Genomic DNA, 20692 nt, shown 5'->3' on the forward strand with positions numbered 1-20692 from the left:
TGGTGCAGCCACGTTTCCATGATGGCCAACAAGTCTGGATTCAAGGTTGTTGATGTCAAGAGCAAGGGCTGGGATGGACCTGGAATTTATGTGGGCTCCTTTTAGCATTAGTAAGGGTGTTCGTTTTAGGTGGGAGGTCAGTACAGGGCACTGGCATGGGGCTTGCTGCTGTAGTCACAGGAAGCTGGACTCTTGTTCTTAGTGGGCTTAGCAGGCTTCTGACTGTCATTGATGTTTGTAGATGGAATACTGCTAGGTGAGTCTTTTTTTTGGGGGGGTGGCTTAAGGTGGTCATTCCTTGGGTCATGTTGCTTAGGGATTTGGTTGGAGTTTGGGTGCGTTAGGCATGGTGTGCCTTGTCCTCTAGCGAGGTGAACGTTGGCAAGCGGCGTGTTCGGGACCCTAGCTTGGCATTTTTGACTGGGAATTTCTGGTATGTGGTGCAGGTTAACCTGGTTGGTTTTGAGGCTGGGCCTACCATTTCTTGTTTCAGTAGGCGCTGGGGCAGTGGTGTTATGTGCGCTCTGTGAGGGCGGCAATGGCATTGGAGTCAGGTTGGCTGCCAGGGGTGCTACAAGGGTAGTTGCAGTATTGGTAGGCCCAAGGTGAAGTGGGGCCTCTGGGCTAGTGCAGAGTGGGGCTTGGTTGGGCCGGATGCGCAGTGGCTGGTGTAGAGGTCAGTTGTAATCTATACAGTAGTTGAGCTTTGGTGGTGATGCTGATAAGAAAGAACCTAGCCTGGTGGGTTGGTATGCCGGGCTGGCCAGGGTCACGCTGGAAGGATTGGGGTCTAGTTTGCATATCAGGAGGTGAGGTACAGTGTAACACTGTTTACCCGTGCTCGGGTTCTGTTGTAGAATAGGCGGGGGATGCGAACCGGCGCAATGGCATGGTCCATAATCAGCGGTTGTTTTGTAAGGGGTTGACCTAGCGCGGTGACTTCCCAGCATGTTTTAACAAGCATGGCCAGCTCCGCTCGCACAATGGTGGGCAGGGTGACTTGCAGGCGGTCAGTGGTAGGGAGGATGGTCGAAAGAGCAGGTTTCAGAAAAGTGGACGGATCGGGGGGAGGGATACTAGCACATTAGTACAGTTTGAGTACAGGGCATTTAGTCAAGACATCACATAAGCCGGTAGAATGCATAATAGCATCAGACTTACCTTCTAAGACGAAACATCGGAGAGGGGCACAATGTGATGGCGGCGCAATGTGATGGCGGCGCGTGTGGGATAGCGGCCGAGAGCTTCTGAGGCCTTCAGAATCAGCCTTACTGTTTTTTCTGTAGGGCCATACTTTATGCTTCCAGGATCATGACTGTTTTTGTTAACTCTGACATTGAAGATCTGTTTGAAGGTTCAGTTTTCAACTACTGTACGACTCTTCTCAACTGCTGATACCTGCTTATCCAACGTTATGATCTTAAGCATTAACTCTGCAATGCTCCCAGGAATTTCTTTTTTTTATTTCATCCAGCAGTTGTAGGTAATTTCTTGTGTCAGGGGTTTTCATTTCTTTAGCCGGTTGATCTGCCACATTTATTAGTACTGTGGTCACATTATCAGCATTTTAACATTTTATACTGGGCGTTCGTGTGCAATAATGTCGCTGCTTTTTGAAGATTTTCTGGTTTGAGTGACATATTCAAGTTTCCAGAAGCGACCACAACAAATGACAGAGATTAGTTAAGCAGTGTGATGAATCCGGTGGAGTCATCACTGATTCCCCGGCAGTAACCTTCTCCCATGTGGTCAGCGGACGGCAGTCGCTATCCGATCCTGACCCTGGTGGGTATATATGAGGGAGGATCACAAGGGAGGAGACGGCTGTTGGGGAGAGGTGGTGACTCCATCAGACAAGATGCAGTATTCTCCCCTTCCTCCTGAAGAAGACCTTATAATATCCAATTTCTTAATGGCTTGTCATTCCACAAATCCCCCCACCCCCATTGTAAAAGCCAGAAACCCCTTCCTTTTTGTCACTCCAGTCAAAATCCCATTAATACCTCAAACATACACGACACTCATATAACCTCTCCTGTTTCTGATATTTTTCTGTCTAAAACTTTTGAACAACATCATTTCAAAAATCCAATAACCTATATGGCCTTCATTTCTGTAAGGAACGCATGGTGGCAAAAATAGACAGACACAAGTGACCACAGTTCAAGGATGTTTAGTGAACTTTTGCAGGGGTGTGATAAACGCCTATCTAAACCTAAATCTAAAGATGGGAGCAAGCTACAACCATCAAATAATAAAGAAGACAGTCCTAGTGGAGTCCTGTCAACATAAAGGGCCTATACTAAAAACACCTATTGCCAATCCTTACTACTAGGCTACTAGGTTACACATAATGTGGGGTAAAGTTCATGAAAAAGAAGTGTTCACAAAATGTCAGGATAATTGGGCCTGTTTCAGCTCCCTTCCCTACGTTTTCAGCATGGGGGAAGGCAGTTCACTGGAGCAAAGCGCACACTCTGGCTACTGCGGCACGAGAATACAGTTTCATTTTCTACAATTTCGTTCTTCAGTGTCCATGCCTCTTTACCTCTTGCAAGTCTCGTGATTCAAAGGGCCTCCTGTATAAAACAAATGTTCTTTTCCTTTTTTAACACTCGCCCTGGATCCCCTCAGCCGGGCTCGGATGCTTTTCAAAACAAAGTTCAACGTTGGATCCCCCTTTTCCGTGCTCAGATCCTTTTCAAACTATGTTCAGATAAATCTTTCTTGGGTGACTCGTGGTTCACCCCAGAGCTCCCTCAGCCAGCCTCGGACCAACTGTGTTGTACTGTAAACTATTGAAGACCTTTGACTGTGCCCAGGGGTTAGCTTGACCCGTTGCATCACCACTTTGATCTCAATATTCCTTTTTCTTACACTCAGCATCTGTTGAATACCTAACAGAGACTTTCGAATGAGCACCCACATGGCGCTGGACCACTCTGTGTATGGTATCTTTTCTTCCAAAGTTCAATTATAAAGTTCAACTATTGCTTTTGGTTTCCAATTATATCCACGTCGATCTTTACAAATGCCTCACACACTGTTCCCTTTGTACAATGTTGCCGGTTGCAACCTTGGTTCAAAACACAAGCTGGTTTGGTATAAGTCTCTCCGACTCACTGGCTCTGCTGTCTTTTCTGATGCCGCTTTGTTGGGCAACGTTTTCGGTCAGGCGTGGTTCACCTCCTTTCTAGCTCTCAAAGTTCACAAATGAAGGCTTCCCTCAGCCGGGTTCGAGCCTTCTCTCATGCAGCACAGTTCACATCCATGGCTTCCTTCAGTCGGGTTCGAGCCTGTCTTCGCGCTTCACAGCTCACTAAGATAAGATTTCAGGGAGAAATGCCCTTGATATCTTTACATCTCCCATAATCCCTCTGGTACTGAGACGAGGAAGAGGACAATGGAGTTTGCACAGATCAACAAGAGCTCAAAGAACAACATGCAGACTAGTTTTCAAAACCCTGAAGTGCACAGGACCTTTAAAACCAGAAATTACACTGTGGGAGGAGAGCATGCAGGAGAGGATGTTGGGTCACAGCTGGAGGCTCACTGACGTGAAGCGCACAGGATCCTGGGAGGCTGCCGGTGCTGGAGAAGGGATGGCGATGACAAGTACGGAAGATCCCAGAGGCATTGGGAGCAGAGCAGAAGCTACCAGGTGGCAGGCTACACGAGATTACAGCTATTCCCCACCCGGACCGAAGAGGCAAGCTGAACTGTAATCACGGACCTATGCGGACAGCTAGAGGGATGCTCGCACACTCGAAGCTGGACAACGGATGTAGGAATAATCCCACCAAGATGCCCGAGAGGCGCAAAGAAGACCCAGTCAGGCCACCTAAAGTTGCTGGGTACCTTGGGGTGCTCCCAAAACAGCATCCGGATCTGAATGCAGAAAATATATGAATTATTTGAAGGCAGACTAGACAAATAACAAAAGCCAAGGTTGTTTAATTACAGTCAAAACCCAATGTTCAAGCAATGCCCAAAAGGGAGAATATTGGAATATCGACAAGATAAAGTGCAACAGCAAAAAGCTGAACATATATCTATGCATGAAATGTCAATGTGGGGGAAAGTTGGAGCAAGTGTTTACCTAAGTGAACCTATTGAAACATAACAAAGTTGATACAACTGTGGCATTGTAGCACAACAAAGTTGATATGACTGTGGCATAGTGAACAAGGACAGTGAAACCAATAAGAAGTCCTGGTAAGATCAATACACCAGGCAGTTGATATTTGGGGAAAGATACCTGGCAGTGAAGTATATGAGGGTATCTGCAGGACCCCAGAGAAGAATTCCTGACTGGGGGGGTGAACCATGCAATCCACCAAAGTTGCATGAAGTATCTAACGTGGCAACATACCTGGCAGGGGGGGTATACCAGGTGATCTGAATAGCCCATAAGAGGATTCCTGGCAGACGAGTATTTGAGGAAATCTATCAAAGCTATAAAGAAAAGTCTAAAACTGTAAAGATACCTGGCAGAGGAGTACACCAGGGGATCTGAAGAACCAATAATGGGATTCCTGGTAGGGGAGTACACCAGGGGTTTCACCCAAGATGGTAGAGGAAAGTTCAACCATGTTAAAACCTACCTGGCAGAGAAGTATACCAGGGAAATTAAGAAGCACATGAAAGAAGTCCCGATGGGTAGATACACCAGGCACTTGGAGCTATACAAAGACTTTTAACACTGTGACAAGATAACTGACAGGGGAGTATGCCAGGAGATCGGAGGAGCTCACAAGAGTATTCCTGGTAAAGGAGTACACCAGGCAATCTTCTAAAGTACAAGAGAAATTAAAGAAAACTTATTGTGGAACCTATGGTATGAATAAGAATGTGGATTGAATAACTTTGTAAATCCAGTACAAAGAAACGCAGAAAGTGTTGGACGTCGGGGAATGTATTGTTTGAACAAGAACACTTCCTGAATCTAGTATAAAGTAGTAAAAAGTATCGGGTGCCCTACTGCATTTCCTACCAATGCACAGTGATCTATGCCTAACCTCTTAGCAAGTGATCTAATCCTGCTAACCAACTTGCACTCATAGCCACCCTAGCCAGACGCCCCTATCATTCAAGCTAATCATTCGTACTTGCCCCTACGTATACACTATGTATCTGGCACCACTCGACACTGTTCTATTAAGATCTATCCTCAACATAATCACTTTACAAGACTTCAACATGCCCCAGCCCACAGCCCAACTAACGTATGTACGCAAACCTCCTAAGCAGGCAGACATGATCACCAAACCCTGCAATCTCCATCAAAGAAATTTCAAACTTCGTGCTAGACTTCCAAGAATATATGATCCTCTAACTAATGCCCACCCCAATACTAAACGTCCAAGGGACGCTCAGCCCACCACCAACTCCTCCTCCTACAAAGATACTAACGGCCAAACTCACTTCAGCTTAACTGCCGACTCTTCAGAGACTCTACTACCCCTTTAAATTGTCAACTCAAGGCCCAGCCATTATCTGCCCATCCCACTCAAATTGGCATAAAAGGCGCACTAATAAACGCCTGCTCTATGGTGGCCCACGCTACAGACCTAGCTGACCTAATCCATAACGAAAACATCGACCTCCTGGCCATTACTGAATCTTGGCTTCACTCTGCAGCAGGTCCTGCAATTATGCTAGCCATCCCGGACAATTACACACTTATAGGACTAGATCGCACCACCTCCAGAGGTGGAGGTCTTGCCATAATTCTTAAGAATAATCCAACTCTAAGACTCTCCACACCCTATAATACAAACTCCTGTGAATCTCTCTCTGCCAAACCTACTATCTTTAATACTCAAACCATTACCATTCACTTGATATACCGACCGCCAGGCCCTCTGGGCTCCTTTGAGGAAGACCTCACGAACATACTATCGGATAACCTCAAAAACTCATCACAATGCCTCATTTTAGGAGACGTCAACCTCGGTTTCAGTGACCCACTAGATCCCAATGCCTCACAGATCAACAACTCCTTAGAAGAACTAGGATTCACCCAAAAGGTCGCAGAACCCACTCACATTAAAGGAAGGACCCTTGACTGGATTGCAGAACATAATTGCCCAACCACTATCACTTTTATACTGCCCCAGCTCTGGTCTGACCATTACCTGATATCCTTCACGCTAAAGGCCACATCTCCCACAAATACCGGTAGTATGGCACCCGCTGCTCCTACCAGAAATAAACGAAACATCATTTCTGAAAAACTTATCCCCCCCTCATCCTCCCACACTGAACTCTATCCCAGACCAGACCGACCCTTCTACCATGGTAGAAATGTACAACAAAGTGATGCTGGCATCTCTCAACGTCATAGCACCACTGAAAATTAGAACAAGTAAACCTCGCCAACACTTAAACACATGGTTTACGCCCCATCTGAAAGCAATTAGACAAGAGAAACGTCTAAGTGAAAAAATCTGGAGACTAGACCCCTCAGTCTTCAATAAGAACAACCTGAATAAACTAGCCGTTCTCTACAAAAAAGAAATCATCCTAGCTAAACAAACATCTTACAACCTCTGAATCTCCCAAGCCAAATCAAATACTGAAGAACTGTTCGCTATCCTTAGATGTAGAATCACCTATTCAAGCTGCTGACTCTTGTCTCAAGGACAAAAATTGGTGTACGAGCATACAAAATGCCTTGGCCAACAAGATAACTCTTCAGGCGAAGATTAATAACAAAAAAGATACTCTCACTGCCTCCAAGACTAGCACAAAAGCCACAGCCACCAAGACTGGCACCACTGCCACACCAGCACTTCAGACCACCCTGACCTCACCTACACTACTGACTCGCTGTTTCTACTTCCACAAAGTATCTATTAAAGAAGTAGAAAAAGTTATCCTCACCCTCAAACCGTCCAATTGTCATGGTGACCCATGCCCAACTCAAATCATAAAAGATGCGGCCCGTGATCTTTCCCCTTTCATCACTAAACTTATAAACACTTCCTTCACATCAGGTACCATACCTAATAACCTGAAACACTCCTGGGTCCTCCCTCTCCTTAAAAAACAAACCCTCGACCCTTCTATCCCTAATAACTACCGCCCTATAACCACTCTACCATTCCTACTCAAAATCCTGGATACAATAGAGTATCTACAAATCCAGCATCATCTGGAACAATCCCACCTTCTAGGAAGTCGACAGTCCGGTTTCAGACCTCAACACAGTACTGAGACTGCGCTCATAGACCTCAAGGCACAAATAGACGCACTAAGAGATGAAGGCAAGACGGCACTCCTGCTATTTCTTGACCTCTCAGCTGCGTTTGATTTAGTAGATCACTCCATTCTCTGCAACCACCTGGATTCCGCAGCTCACTTCTCTAAGGAGGCAGCCGCCTGGATCCAGTCCCCCCTCGATAACAGGACAATGCAAGAGTTTTCTCGCCTCTTGCCCTTATGTCTTGTGGTGTGCCTCAGGGCACCGGTGTATCTCCTATTCTGTATAACATATTTGCAAAGACCCTTTTTGATGATCTAGATGGTCTAGGTATCACCTACACAAATTATGCCGATGATGCACAGATCCTCATCCCGTTGACGGGGGATTATGACAAGGATTTGGCCTTTGTGAACAGAGTATACCTCATCATCCAGGCATGGATGGCATCTCACGATCTATGCCTGAATGACGACAAAACAGAACTCCTCATTCTAGGCATCCCATCCAATATTAACAAACTAGGCTCGAACTACTCATCCTTCACAATTGACATCATCACTGTGGCTAAGGTAGTCATAACCCTTGGCTTTTACATAGACTCTACGCTCACCTTCGGTAAACAAGTAAATGCTATGGCCTCAGCCACCTCCTACACTTGCAAGCTAATCGGAGCAGCCAAGCCCTTCCTATCTCCTAACAATTGCATTACTCTCAAGAGCCCTTATCCTATCCAATTTGGACTATTGCACTGCCCTCTATGTAGGCAGCAATAAATATATTACGTCCAAGATTCAGACTCTTCAAAACAATGCCCGAAGAGCTGCACTAAGCTTTCCTAAAAATGCCCACATATCTGACCTTAGGAGATCTATCAACTGGTTTTCTACAAAAGACAAGATTCTCCTTAAAACTGCATCTCTGACACACAAATGTCTTAACCAATCAGCCCCACTTTACCTCGCAGCCAGATTTACTAGGCACGTAGCTACTCGCCCTCTAAGAAAAGTCAACTCCAACCTTGTATTAGTACCCAGATTTAAACACATTAAATCTGGTGGGAGTAGCTTCTCTGTTAAAGCAGCACAATATTGGCACTCACTCCCCCCTGCCTTAAGGGAAGATCTACCTTACCTACAATTCAGATCTAATCTCATCCTTTGGATAAAGGAACACGACATCTGACCATACATCATTTGCAACCTCCTAGCATTTATTGTTTATATGTGTATTATATGCGTCTCACAGCAACCCTCTACTTTTATTGTAAATACTTGTCCTACAGCAGTGCATACCTACTTCTGTATATCCTTCGCTCTGCCTGTTTATGCATTCATCACTGTAACCATAGCTGTACGTATTCCTGTGTACTAATGTAACTTAAGCTTAGCAACCCTCTTTATGCCTTTGCGGCCTAATACTCTTGGGTCTGGTGCGCAATATAAATAAAAAAACAAACACAAACAAAGAACCAAGAAATTGTTGTTCAGAAGAGACACTTTTGCCATCCTACCTAAATATCCACGTGAAGAGAACCACCCTCTGGATCCAAGGGTTTCTCCTCGGAAAACCCTTTTTGTTGGATTTATCTATATATTTGACTTATAAACACTTTTTTACTAAACATAAGTCAGAAGCATTTCTTTGCACCGATTAGTTTGATTCTAGTCTGAGGGTCAAATTAGACTTCTTTAGTATAGGGTCAGAGAGGCATTTATCCAACCTATTTTTGTTTAATAAACATTTCTGACAATGAAAAAATTACAACCTTGTGTCTGCTTCTCATTTCTGACCCCTCACAGCAGGTAATAAATAGTTAATAATCACTGGTAGAAGTTTAAACCGGCCAGCCACTCAAATCAGTGGAGGCCAGACCTTCGTCACCACAAGTGATTCGAGCCAATGACAATCCACCCCAGCATAACCATCAAGGATCAGACTGTGGAGCCTCCCCTCTGGGAGCGGCTCTATTACCATCTGAAATATAGGCATGGTGGAACCCATGTTCATTATCAACAGTGCCCAGACAAGTTCTGCACAATCGCAACTCGGAGTGAGTGGAGATTTTTAAGATAAAGAAAATCAGGCTTCCACAGTGAGTGCCACTCGCCTCACTTGCAACCAAGAATGTACTTCATTCTCCTTCATTTTCCAGCCAAAGCAGGAAGACGCCAACGGTTTCACTGATACGTTGCTCACCAAGCTGCAGGAGCTTTTCCCCAATGTCCATGTACCAAGCCTGAAATTATCGCCATACTGGCTGGATCACAAGCCAGCTAGGGAGAGAGCCCCTTCGTTCATGAAATGGCTTTCTATCTGGAGGATCTTGTGATGCTATGTACCCGCCATGTACGTCTCGGGACCCAGGCAAGCAGAGCCAGACCCAAAACAGCCCAGCGCTTCGAATTCGGCCCCCAAGGCTCCAGTGGATTGAGGGTTGGAGGTTAACAAACATCTTCCCAGGTGCTATGATCACTGCCTACAAATTGAGGTGGGTTCAGAGAGAACTGCGCAAATAAGGCCCTGAATACCCAGGCGCCCAGACACCTGGTAACCTGTCTCACATACTGCAATTTTACTCCCCACCCTCTCTCTCTGGTTTCTCACTTTTGAAACTTTGCCCTCCCACTAGTGTAAATATTTCTTTTTTACTTTATTCTATTCCATGAGACTGGTTAATTGCTTTGGAATTCAAGATTGTCTGGAAGGGACATGCCCTTCCTGTAGATGATCCATAAAATTGAGTTAACAAGAGGCTTAGTCCTATCCATATTTGACTACTGCAACCTGCTCACTATACACCAACTACAGTTCAATCAACATTGGGCAGCCTGCTTGATATGAATCTCAAGACACCATTATTTGACCTTCTCCCAAAACCCTGAAGTGGCTATTTATAGAAATTAAAATCACTGTCAAATCTGTGTCGACACTAAACACAAAAAAATGTAAGGAGCCCAAGTACCTCGACCCCTCTTGAAACCCTACAAACTCTACTTCATTCTGCTTTGAAACACAATTTCCTGATGTATAAGCGCCTTACAGAAGCCCAATAAAATAAATGACTAAAAATACAATCAGCAAGTTGGAGGTAGGAAGTACACTGCCTTTGGCCCTATGTGTTAGAATTCCTTCCTACTAAACCTTAGACTGGAACAAAACTACTCCATATTCAAAAGCGAAAGCAATCTTAAATAATACATTTTTTAAAATTGTATATGGTTTATTCAAACCTTTACAAAATCAGCAGTACTCATATGCATACAACATTCATTAATTAATTTCAATCATTTACACTTTTCTTCTTTCATAATTGTTTCAAAACAGTTAAAACTGATATACTAACTACAATTTCAATTAATACATGTAAGATACATTTTAAGAAATGTGTACTGTTACACAGAACTGAAGTTGAGATTCCATCTCTGTTAAAAATTGAGTTAAGGCTATTATTAGTGAGTTGTTATCTCCCCACATGAGCCTAGCCCAGAATAAATGTAGGGAAAATTCACTTTCTGTTGCATAGTCCATACCAAATGTTTCCTGGGAGACCTAAAATAGGGACAATTTGTTAGGCAGTGTTTTACGGTTTCAAGTTTCAGGGGTTCAGTGCAAAATTGACAGCGTGTATTCATACCTGTAGCCTTAAAGACTACCCAATGTTTACAGCGTTCCCTAGTTGAGAAGTGATTAAATAAAAATCCCATTTAAAGTGCATGTGCATAGTTGCAGGGAAATTATTTTATTTAGGGGCATAATTGAGCTCTTTTCCTTGGAAAACATGCATATTCTTTATATAGGCTATAAGTTCCCGTTGTCTCAATTGTATTTGTCCAATCATGAGAAAATAGTTTCTTCTTAACATTCTCCAGACGACATTTAAGTTTTTCATCACACGAGTTAATGGAGCATAATAGATCTTTCATTCTTTGCTCATTTTGCATCATGGACTTGGGAGCAGATTCCTTCATCATACCACTCAAATCCTCGTATAGTGAGTTACGAGGAGGATCTAAGATCTTTGGGTAGTTTAGAAGTTGCCTCCAGAGAAACCTTGAGGATTAGGAAACTAGCCCAAATGCATGTCTCATAATTGCATTTGGCAGGGACCTAGAGAACGCAAGCACTTCTTTCCATACACACCCCTGAAGGCAGTTAAGATAGTCTCCCATATCCATTAGACATATATCAAGGCCATAGAGTAAGATTGGTTCTGCCTTAAGGACATAGTAATTTAATAAAGGTAACAGTGTCAATGTACAGACCTTGCCAAAAAGACATTTCATTTAGGAAGCCAGGGGTCGAAGTTTGACATGTAGGGCCTCTTTCCCCATAACCATTGATGATTTACATAGGTTGTATCCCAGATAGCGTAATTGCATAACTCGTTCAATCCTCTCAGTATCCATGGTCCATACCATAGTTCTAATTCTTTGCCAGCCTGAGAAGACCACAATTTTAGATTTGAGTGCATTAGCATCTAGATTGTTATTGGCATATTGCTGAAATAGACTTGGCTTCGCCTGCAATCCCATGGCTGTTCTATCAAAGAATACCAGAGCATCGGTGAAAGCTAGCCAATGCAGTCTTAATCTACCTAACCTAACAGGGGGATTTTTTCACTATTCCATATTTCATTCAGATCACAGAGATAAAGATTGAATAGCGTAGCAGCCATGTTGCAGCCCTGCTTTACCCGGGTATATGTCGTAATCTTTCTTGCGAGAGAGCCCTCCTGGGTGATCTGAATTTTGTAGCAGGTTTTGCGATGTAGCATTGATTTCATCTGCACTAGGTTTGCTGATATTCCATATCTTAACAGTTTCTGCCATAAAATGGACCTAATTACACAATTAAACGCTAAAGACATATCCAGCGATGCCATAAAAACAGGGCCCCTTTGACTAAGCTTCTCTGTCTGCGAGGTATGCCATAATGGTTGCATCAAGCAGAGTCCCCATTATTTTACAGAACCCCACCTGGCAACGTAGAGTATCCATTTGCAACATTTCATTTTCCAAGTCCCTCAATGCTAAAATGGCAAATGCCTTTGAGGAGGCATCCGTAAGCGCAATGGGTCTGTAATTAGATGGATCGTGGGGGTCACCCTTTTTCAAGATTGGTATTATCAATGACTGAGACCATGTGCATGGGATACAGTTAGAGGCAAGTATGTTGTCAAATTTTATTTTTATGATGGATGCCCACAAGATGGAATCTTTCTTAAGGACATAAGCGGGAATACCATCGGGCAAGCAGCTTTGGATGGATTTAATGTGTTAATGGCCCATCAATTTCATCATCCTCCCAAGAACATGGTCCCACCAGGCGGTTTCCATCACAGGGATTCAACATTTCCTCAAACATGGGTGGTAGTTGATATTTTATTGTGAAGTAGTTAACCCATATCTCCTCTTTAATAAGAGAATCCATGTTCCCTCTGGTTTGGCCTATAGTTTTGTTGATCATAATCCAAAATGCTCTCGGGTTCTTTTTATAGAGATTTCTGATCATAGCCTGATTGTCTCCAATGCATAGTCCTATTTTCAAGGATTTGAAAACATTCTTATGGGCCTGACTTGTATATCTTTTTGCTTCAGTGAATTCTACTAATGGGAGATGTGAGAAATCTGAAGGTGTCTCCCTGACTAGTCCCCGTGGGTCTGTCATCTAGGTGGCCAGGACATGGCCATCGCTATTGGATCCAGTTCCTGGGGGTGGACTAGTGAGGCAGGATCACCTGGATGGGGGGTCCCCGCGCATTGGATGTGGGACACCGACGGGTGAGACGCGGTATCCCCTTTTTGTAACACCTTTTCCCCATCCTAGTACGTAGGATGTTCAGAAACACTACCCCCCCCCTTTCTGCTCGAACACATTCGCACAGCACGAAAGACAACGGACTAACACTAGAGCCGTTTACATGATGTCCCAATACAAGGGTCAGGCAAAGTCAGGTAATTGACTAGAATCACACACACCTAACAGCCCTTTCCCGTCCCCACAGGGATAAAAGGTGGAGCATGAGAGCACAGTACGAGCAAGGCAGATCACATGACGAGAGAGCCAACTCAGCACAGCAATTCAAGAGGAGGAGAAAGACGGCACAAACTGAGGGTGACAAGGAGAGAAGCGACCTTGCACTTTCCAAACCAGGCCCGTTAAACCTCCACAGAAGTAATCGTAAGATTGCAGACAATAGCCAGAGTGTGTTGCAGCAGATGTAAACCGTACATGGGGACCTCCTCTACTGATAATCAAGCTGAGGGGAGACGCTTGCCACCTTGGTACCGGCCTTGACTCCAGAGACAAAAAAAAAGAAGGGGTACATCGCAGCCGGTGAGTCGAAGGGAAAACTGATAAGAAACCGAACTGTGTTGAACAAAAGTAGCAAACAGCTAATTGAGAAAAAGTACAAAACTGTTAATACGAGCAGTGAAAACCAGCTGCAGAAGAGTCTGGCACCACGTGGGTGCTCACTCGAGAAACTCTGGACGATTAACCTATTTTTGAAACTACTGTTACCAGAAGGCCTTGGGAACAGGGCAAGAAAGTGGTCAAAATGGTCATAGAGGCGTCTGGCAAAATCCTCTGTACAGTTGAAAGGCTTTGACCGGCAGAAGTAGTAAAGCTAAGGGAAGTGATTCCCGACTCGTAAGAGTAGAACAAATTGAGTGATTGATAAAAATTGGCAAGAATGAACCTGACGGAGGGAAGCCGATGGAGAGGGACGAAGCTTAAAGTCCCTAAAGAACAGTGTGTTGACAAGTGCCTGTCTTTACTGTTGCCTCCATGAGTTCCTTACAGAGATTTGCCTTTTGTAGAGATCTGATCTTTGTTTTTGCATCTTTTAGATTCATCAATTGCTTTATTATAAGCATGACAATTCGATTTTAAATTACTTATTTTTGTTCCGACAATTGTCCTCAGACATTGAAGAATCAGCTCAGAAATTATGTCAGGCTTTTTCGCTGAATCCATATTTTTGTTACTAAGATCACTGGATGAGTAAACTTCTGTACCCAACAGGTTCACAAAATCTCTTGCTAGACCTATTATTCCACCTAAGAGAGATACCTGGACGATCATTTTTTGAGAAATGCTAATGAGGGGTAAATCTCATGGACAGCGGTTTCTTTTAGTAGATGAAACTCCAAGATGAAATGATCACCCAGGCTAGGGTCCACAATTTTCACAAGTCTGCATTTAAATTTAATTGATGTGGACACATAAAAGTACTCTATTCTAGAACAGAAGCCACCTCTGTGCCTGGCGTTTATTACATTTTGATCCTCCTCTTTCGTGTTCATTTGCTCCATCTCCCATTCATCAAAATAGGAGTCCCGTACACTACCTTTTCGACCACTTTTGGTGATTGCTCTGGTCGAGATAAATCCGTTATTAATTTTGAGTCCTTCCGAACAGTCACAGTTAAAGTCTCCACCTATGACAATTCGCTATTCGGAGTGGATATAACCCAGTCTTCTAGTAGTTTCATTATTTTCGTGAGGAATTCCTCCAGCCTAAATTTTGTGGGATTCCAATACAAGTTCACTAATAGGATTGTGTTTGTTTCCCTTTCCATAAGGTCAATTTTGATGTCTAACAGGCCATCAGAAGAATTAACCAATTCTCTATCGGTTTTTAAATTCCTATCGATTTTAATTGCAAGTCCCCCACTAGAACGACCCACATCAGCCCAGTTTGCGGGACAGGAAAAGGTTTCATACCCATTAAGTTGGATTTCGTGTTCCACCATTGTTTCTTGGAACATCATAATCATTGGTCTTTTGTGGTACGGCAGACTATGACACCATGAGTATAAGTTCTCACACCCGCAGACATTCCATGTCGTCATATTAATAGATTGACTGCTAGGATTTTGAGATCCCAGATTGTATAGCCATGATAGTTTTAAAAGCTGGTTCAACCCATGACCAATCTTGCTTTCCTTTCATAAGGGTAGCAATTTGGAATTCCATCAATACTATATTGTCCAATGAGAGTACACCTTTTAGCTGATCAACATCTGCAGCAACTGGGGTTTCTGTGCGATATGTCTGCTTTGTCAAGAGATTTCCGAATTCAAGGTCTGTATCCCAAAGTTATCAAATCTTGGTGCTGTTCCCATAACATATAATGATATAATATTTGAACGAAGCCCACAGAAACATTCGATGATTGTTGTGCTGAGGCAATGTGATCCTTTCTAGATCATCAGAATTCAATGATCTTAGTGCTGGAATTTGTTTGAAAATATCCAACAGGTTTGTTCTATTCGTTCTAGCCATACCGTTCATTTTTATGTGAATAACCCAACCTAATGATCTTTGAAGGGTATAGAATTACTTTGACGGTCATCGGAGGAAATGGCAGCTGGAGCACCAGTATGCGTAGGAACAGCTACCATAACCGCATTATTTGTCTCAAGTGCATTTAGAGTACCCGTTGTCAAAGAAGAATTAGGTGTATTCATTTCAGGAGCCGCTCCATTCACATTAGCCACCAAAGCACCCCCTTTTAATCTTTTCAACATAGATGGGAAGTAGGCAGGCAATTTACTTTGCTTGGTTCTTGCTCCTCCGTTAGTAAATTGCTTTGGAAGAGCCATAGAGTCAACCAGTTTAACGTTTTTCTTTTCAACCACAGGAGGCTCTTCAATGATGTCATGCGATGGTTTAGAATTTAAATGTTGTTTATCTGAATGTATCAATTCAATAGAGCAAGCCCTCGCATACGTACTTTTCCTCCCTTTAATTTGGTCACCTGCGCTGCTTTTGTATCCTTTAAATTTGGGTCAGTTATCGCATTTACCAAGGGCAGATTACACCGATGTTTGACAGCAGAATTGTGGCCACGAATCGCTGCTTGCATATTTTTGGTCTTTTTTATAGTGCAGTGTCTCTGCTTGCCAAGGTCTCCTTAAATATATATCCTTTTTGTAATACCCCACACCAGAAGATGATCCACTCTCGCACATCAGCACTTACAGTCCAAGAGATGCGCAACCACCATTTTCCCGGAGCTCTGGTGGTCTTGCCTACCACATGTGGTAAGGCGGAATCAGAAGACGGACAAACTGGCATTTTGGGTTAACCAAAGCTTTTCCTAAGTTTCTCAGCCCTACTCTAAAGGAAAAGAAAGTGCTTGTCAGGATGTCCTACAAAATGAGCATAATCTGCCATCCAGAAACATATTCTAGCCTGATTGCTATAGTTACGACTATAAAAAAAAAGACCTACATTAAACAAAAGTACAATGTAAAGGAATGGTGGCTGGTGTCTGACCCCATGTTGATGCGCCTTTATCAGGAAAAAAGGTCTTCTTGACGGTTCATGTCAGGACACCAAATGTCTCATTAAGTTAACTCTCCTCGGGTTGCGTCTATGTCTGTGATTAGTCTCATTCTCCTTGAGTTACCAGGGATTCACAAGGCAACACTCCACATGACATCACCAGCTTTCACATGGAGAGATAAGCACATCACAACACATCTCCTTCCTTTACTGATAAACATTACAAACACACTCAGGCACGATATAACACATCTCCTTCCTTCCCTATTTCACACTGCACCCACACAGATTCATCAAATAGACACCACATATCTCCCTTCTTCTCAAACGTCAACACACACGGACAAGAATAATAGGAGGTAGCACCTCTACCAGTGTATTTGGAAGTAGCGCCTCCACCAGTGTAATTGGAGGCAGCGCCCCTCCAGAGTACTTGGAGGTAAGACCTCCGCCAGTGTAATTGGGTAGTGCCCTGCCAGGGTCCCAGTGTAGTTGGAGGTAGCACCTCCGCCTGAGTAATTGGAGGTAGCGCCTCCGCCTGTGTAATTGGGGGTAGGGCCCCGCCGGAGTATGTGTAGGTAGCGCTTCTGCTTGAGTCATTTGGTAGGGCCCTGCTAGAGTATTTGGAGGTAGCGCCTTGGCCTGAGTAATTGGAGGTAGCACCTCCGCCAGTGTGATTGGAGGTAGCGCCTCCACAAGAGTATTTTGAGGTAGCGTGTAGCGCCTCTTGTAGAGTATTTGAAGGTAGCGTATCCACCAGTGTGATTGGAGATATCATCCCAGATGCTTGAAGGTGTAGGTGGGTGTGTAGGGTTAGTGGCCTACAGAAGTAGGGAGAGTGTCCCTCAGAATTGATATTCCCCATGCTGGTGATGGATGTGGAAAGGAGAGGAATATGCTGTGGCGTGCTTGTCCTTATGTGTTGACGTTTGAGAAGAAGGGAGATATGTTGCATCTATTTGATGTATCTGTGTGGGTGCAGTGTGAATCAATAAAGGAAGGAGATGTGTTATATCGTGCCTGAGTGTGTTTGTAATGTTTATCAGTAAAGGAAGGAGATGTGTTGTGATGTGCTTGTCTCTGCATGTGAAAGCTGGTGATGTCATGTGGAGTGTTGCCTTGTGAATGTCAGAATGTTTACCCACGGATTCCACACCCAGCCAGTTGGAGCTCCCCAGCCTGGGTGATGGGAGCCAGTGTTATGTCCTGTCCACTTATGTATATAACTTTATGTAACTGTGACTTAAGTACTTGTAATAAACCTACAAGTAATCCCAAGAAGCCTGGAAGTCACTTTACAACACTTCCCTCTTCCTGTCGCACCTTCTAGGAGGAGGTCCCTCCTCTGCAGCTCTGTTGGACTACTCTCTTCCCTTGTTTTGGGTCTTTATCATGCACGTGCCATTGGTGTAAAAAGTTGCACGTTTTTACACAGTTTAACTCCCATATAACCAACAAAACGATTAGGATCCTGGGACAAAACAGGATTACGTATACCAATGTTCAGGGATTGCCTTTCCTCTAAGGGAGGGGGTCACCCCCAGTGGGAGCCTTCTTGCTCTGTCCTCTAGAGAGTTTTAAGATGATCTCACCTCCCTAGTACCAAAGGGATCGCTCCCCCTTTGGTAGAGTGGACGAATTCCCTGGAATACACACACACTCACACTCACACTCCTAGCTTTTAAACTGGGATTACTCTTCAGAAACCCAAGAGATTACACATTTGTTTACCAGTTAAGTTTTGTTTGTCATATATATACATCAGGGTTGCAATTATTTTACCAGAAACGTAATGAATGAATATTTAATTCCCTTTACTTCTTCTGTACCCCCCTTTTCCTAAAAGCACTTTTGGATATCAAGTATAGAAACAACAAGAACTGCATTCTGATTCTTTTTGCCCTTGCCTGTTTTTGTGTAATATTGTTGACCTCTCTTTGAGCAATTTGTAGGGATGCAATGATGACTGGTCTGGTGCTATTTGCTACGGCTTTCTATGTAAGCAAGTGAGTTGGGGGCACATATATTGAACCATGCATCCTTGCCTCACTGCATGGCTGCAAAGGTATTAAATATGTTGAATAAATCACCTAAAAACTACCATGTTTGAAGCTGTACAGTCTTAAATGAGTATTTTCAAGATTCGAGATTTCAAAGTATGTCATAGAAAATTATGTTAATGGTAGCCTTTTTTATTTTTCATCAAACAGTTGTGTCGCAATGCCAGAAATGTGCTTTCCCAAAGATTAAGCAAATGATGCGAGTCCCCTTCAAGCAATATGTTGCCCCTACAGCGAAGTAAGTGCCTGAATTGTTTGTGTAATAAAATGGATTTATGTTTTCAGATTTTTTTTTTTATTCTTTCAGTTTACTAGTACATAAGGATTCATGATTATTTAAACCCAAAGAAAAGCTGGGTTATTCTAAGATAAAACATCCTATAAAAAGTTGCAGCTAATGCTAAAAGGCACCACTGGGCAAAATTAATGAATTCTAATGGCCTATTTATGCTCAATGTCAAAGTTTTCAGGGTGACTACCCAGGACAGCATACCAGGATTACCTCCATCAGCGCGTCCATGTTTACACATCATGCATTGTTTCTGTTATTAACAATCTGAAGATAGTCCCTCAACAGGAGAGTGACAATTTTCCCTTGATGGCCATTATGGATCTGCCGTTGATCATCCCCATAATGGGTAACGCTGGCAAAATATACCTTAATTCTGGGGCTATTGATGGAAAATGGAATCAGTCTCATTTACAGCTAGCCAGTCTTGCACTGGAAGAACTTGTTTGAGATTCCTCGGCTAACACCGTTATTGCTGGCCACAATCTTGCTAGCTCTGTATATAATAGTTTTTTTTAAAAATGTTTTTTTTATTTTTTAATCAAACAAAACAACCATACAACAAAACATAAATAAAAACTTTTAACAACATAATCACTGCACCCCCCCCCACCCTTATGAGCCCATTTGTTCCTCGCCCTCTGTATCTGTTCCGTGTGTCAGGGCTTCGCTGCTTCTGTTTTCTGCTGGGGCCAATACTGCTCCAAACATTTCAGCTATCAGCAGTTTCCATGCCGTGAGGGAGCCCATTTCCTCATCCCCCCGTGCTACTAGCCTCTTGCCACACAACTGTTTCAGCCTCCACCCATTTTTGTAGGTCCTTCCACCACACCTCCACCCGCGGCCTGTGACACTCCTTCCATCCCATGGCGATCCTACGTTTCGCGAGCACGTATACCAGATCTTTCAATTTCCCAACATGTTTGCGTTTCCGCGCTCTGGGAGACCCCCCCAGCAGGCAGGCCCAGGCCGAGTCTATTATGAGCGTGACCCCCTTCTCTGCTAGCTTCTGTGCAACCTCCCCCCAATAGACCTCAATTACCGGGCATGCCCAGTACATGTGTATCATGTCTGCGTTCTCTTCGTCACACTTGGGGCAAGCCTGGCGCCCAACATTTCTGAACCTTGATATTCTCCGAGGGGTCATGTACGCCCTGTGCGTTATGTACAGCTGCAGTTGTTTAAACCTGGCATTTCTCAACACCTTCTTGTGATATCCCAAGCCTGTTCCCACATCCCATCCTCCATCGGGGCTCCCATCTCTGTTTCCCATTCTGATCTCAAGTGCACCAGATCCCTCCCGATCTTAGTCATCAACATCTCGTACAACCTGGACACCTCATGCCCACCCTCTGATGTATCGTATATCACCTCGACGGCGGTGTCTGGCTCCTCCGCCAAAATGGCTTCAGGCCACCTGCTCCGAATCTCCTGTGCTACCCTGTGATAAGTGACATATTGGCCACAGTGCAGTCCTGACGTTGTCCCAAGTTCCCCAAACTCCACAATAGCCCCTTCCTGCCAGATGTCTCCCAAGGTGACTAGACCCACCGACTCCCAATAAGTCCTAATGATTACCCTCAGTTGCCTGTCCCCCTTCGTCAGCGCGACCAGCGGTATCTGCGGGACACATGGTAAAGGGTCCCCCATCATGCGGCAGGCTTGGTGCCACATGTTCCATCCCAACAACAGCATCTTAGGGCGCTCCCCTCATATCCGAGCTAGCCACCCAGATCATTTCCCGCAAGTAAAAAGGAGCACAGTCCCTCCCGAACAACCTGTGTTCAGGGGTCTCCTCATCAGAGAGCCACCTAGCCACATACTGCAATTGTGCCGATACATA

At 44.0% G+C, this 20692-nt stretch overlaps 1 protein-coding gene across 2 annotated transcripts in view; it reads left to right on the forward strand.

The window, feature by feature from the left end:
• The window catches only part of MRPL1 (mitochondrial ribosomal protein L1), a 658446-nt gene that overhangs the window by 115219 nt on the left and 522535 nt on the right, over window positions 1-20692 (forward strand). For both annotated transcript variants that reach the window (XM_069626339.1, XM_069626340.1), the window contains exon 3: window positions 18711-18798. In XM_069626339.1, the coding sequence (XP_069482440.1) occupies window positions 18711-18798 (88 nt within the window). The remainder of the gene's footprint in view (window positions 1-18710; window positions 18799-20692) is intronic.

This window comes from Ambystoma mexicanum, chromosome 6p (assembly GCF_040938575.1).
Source record: "Ambystoma mexicanum isolate Mex_15411 chromosome 6p, UKY_AmexF1_1, whole genome shotgun sequence".
Classification (NCBI taxonomy): Eukaryota; Metazoa; Chordata; class Amphibia; order Caudata; family Ambystomatidae; genus Ambystoma; species Ambystoma mexicanum.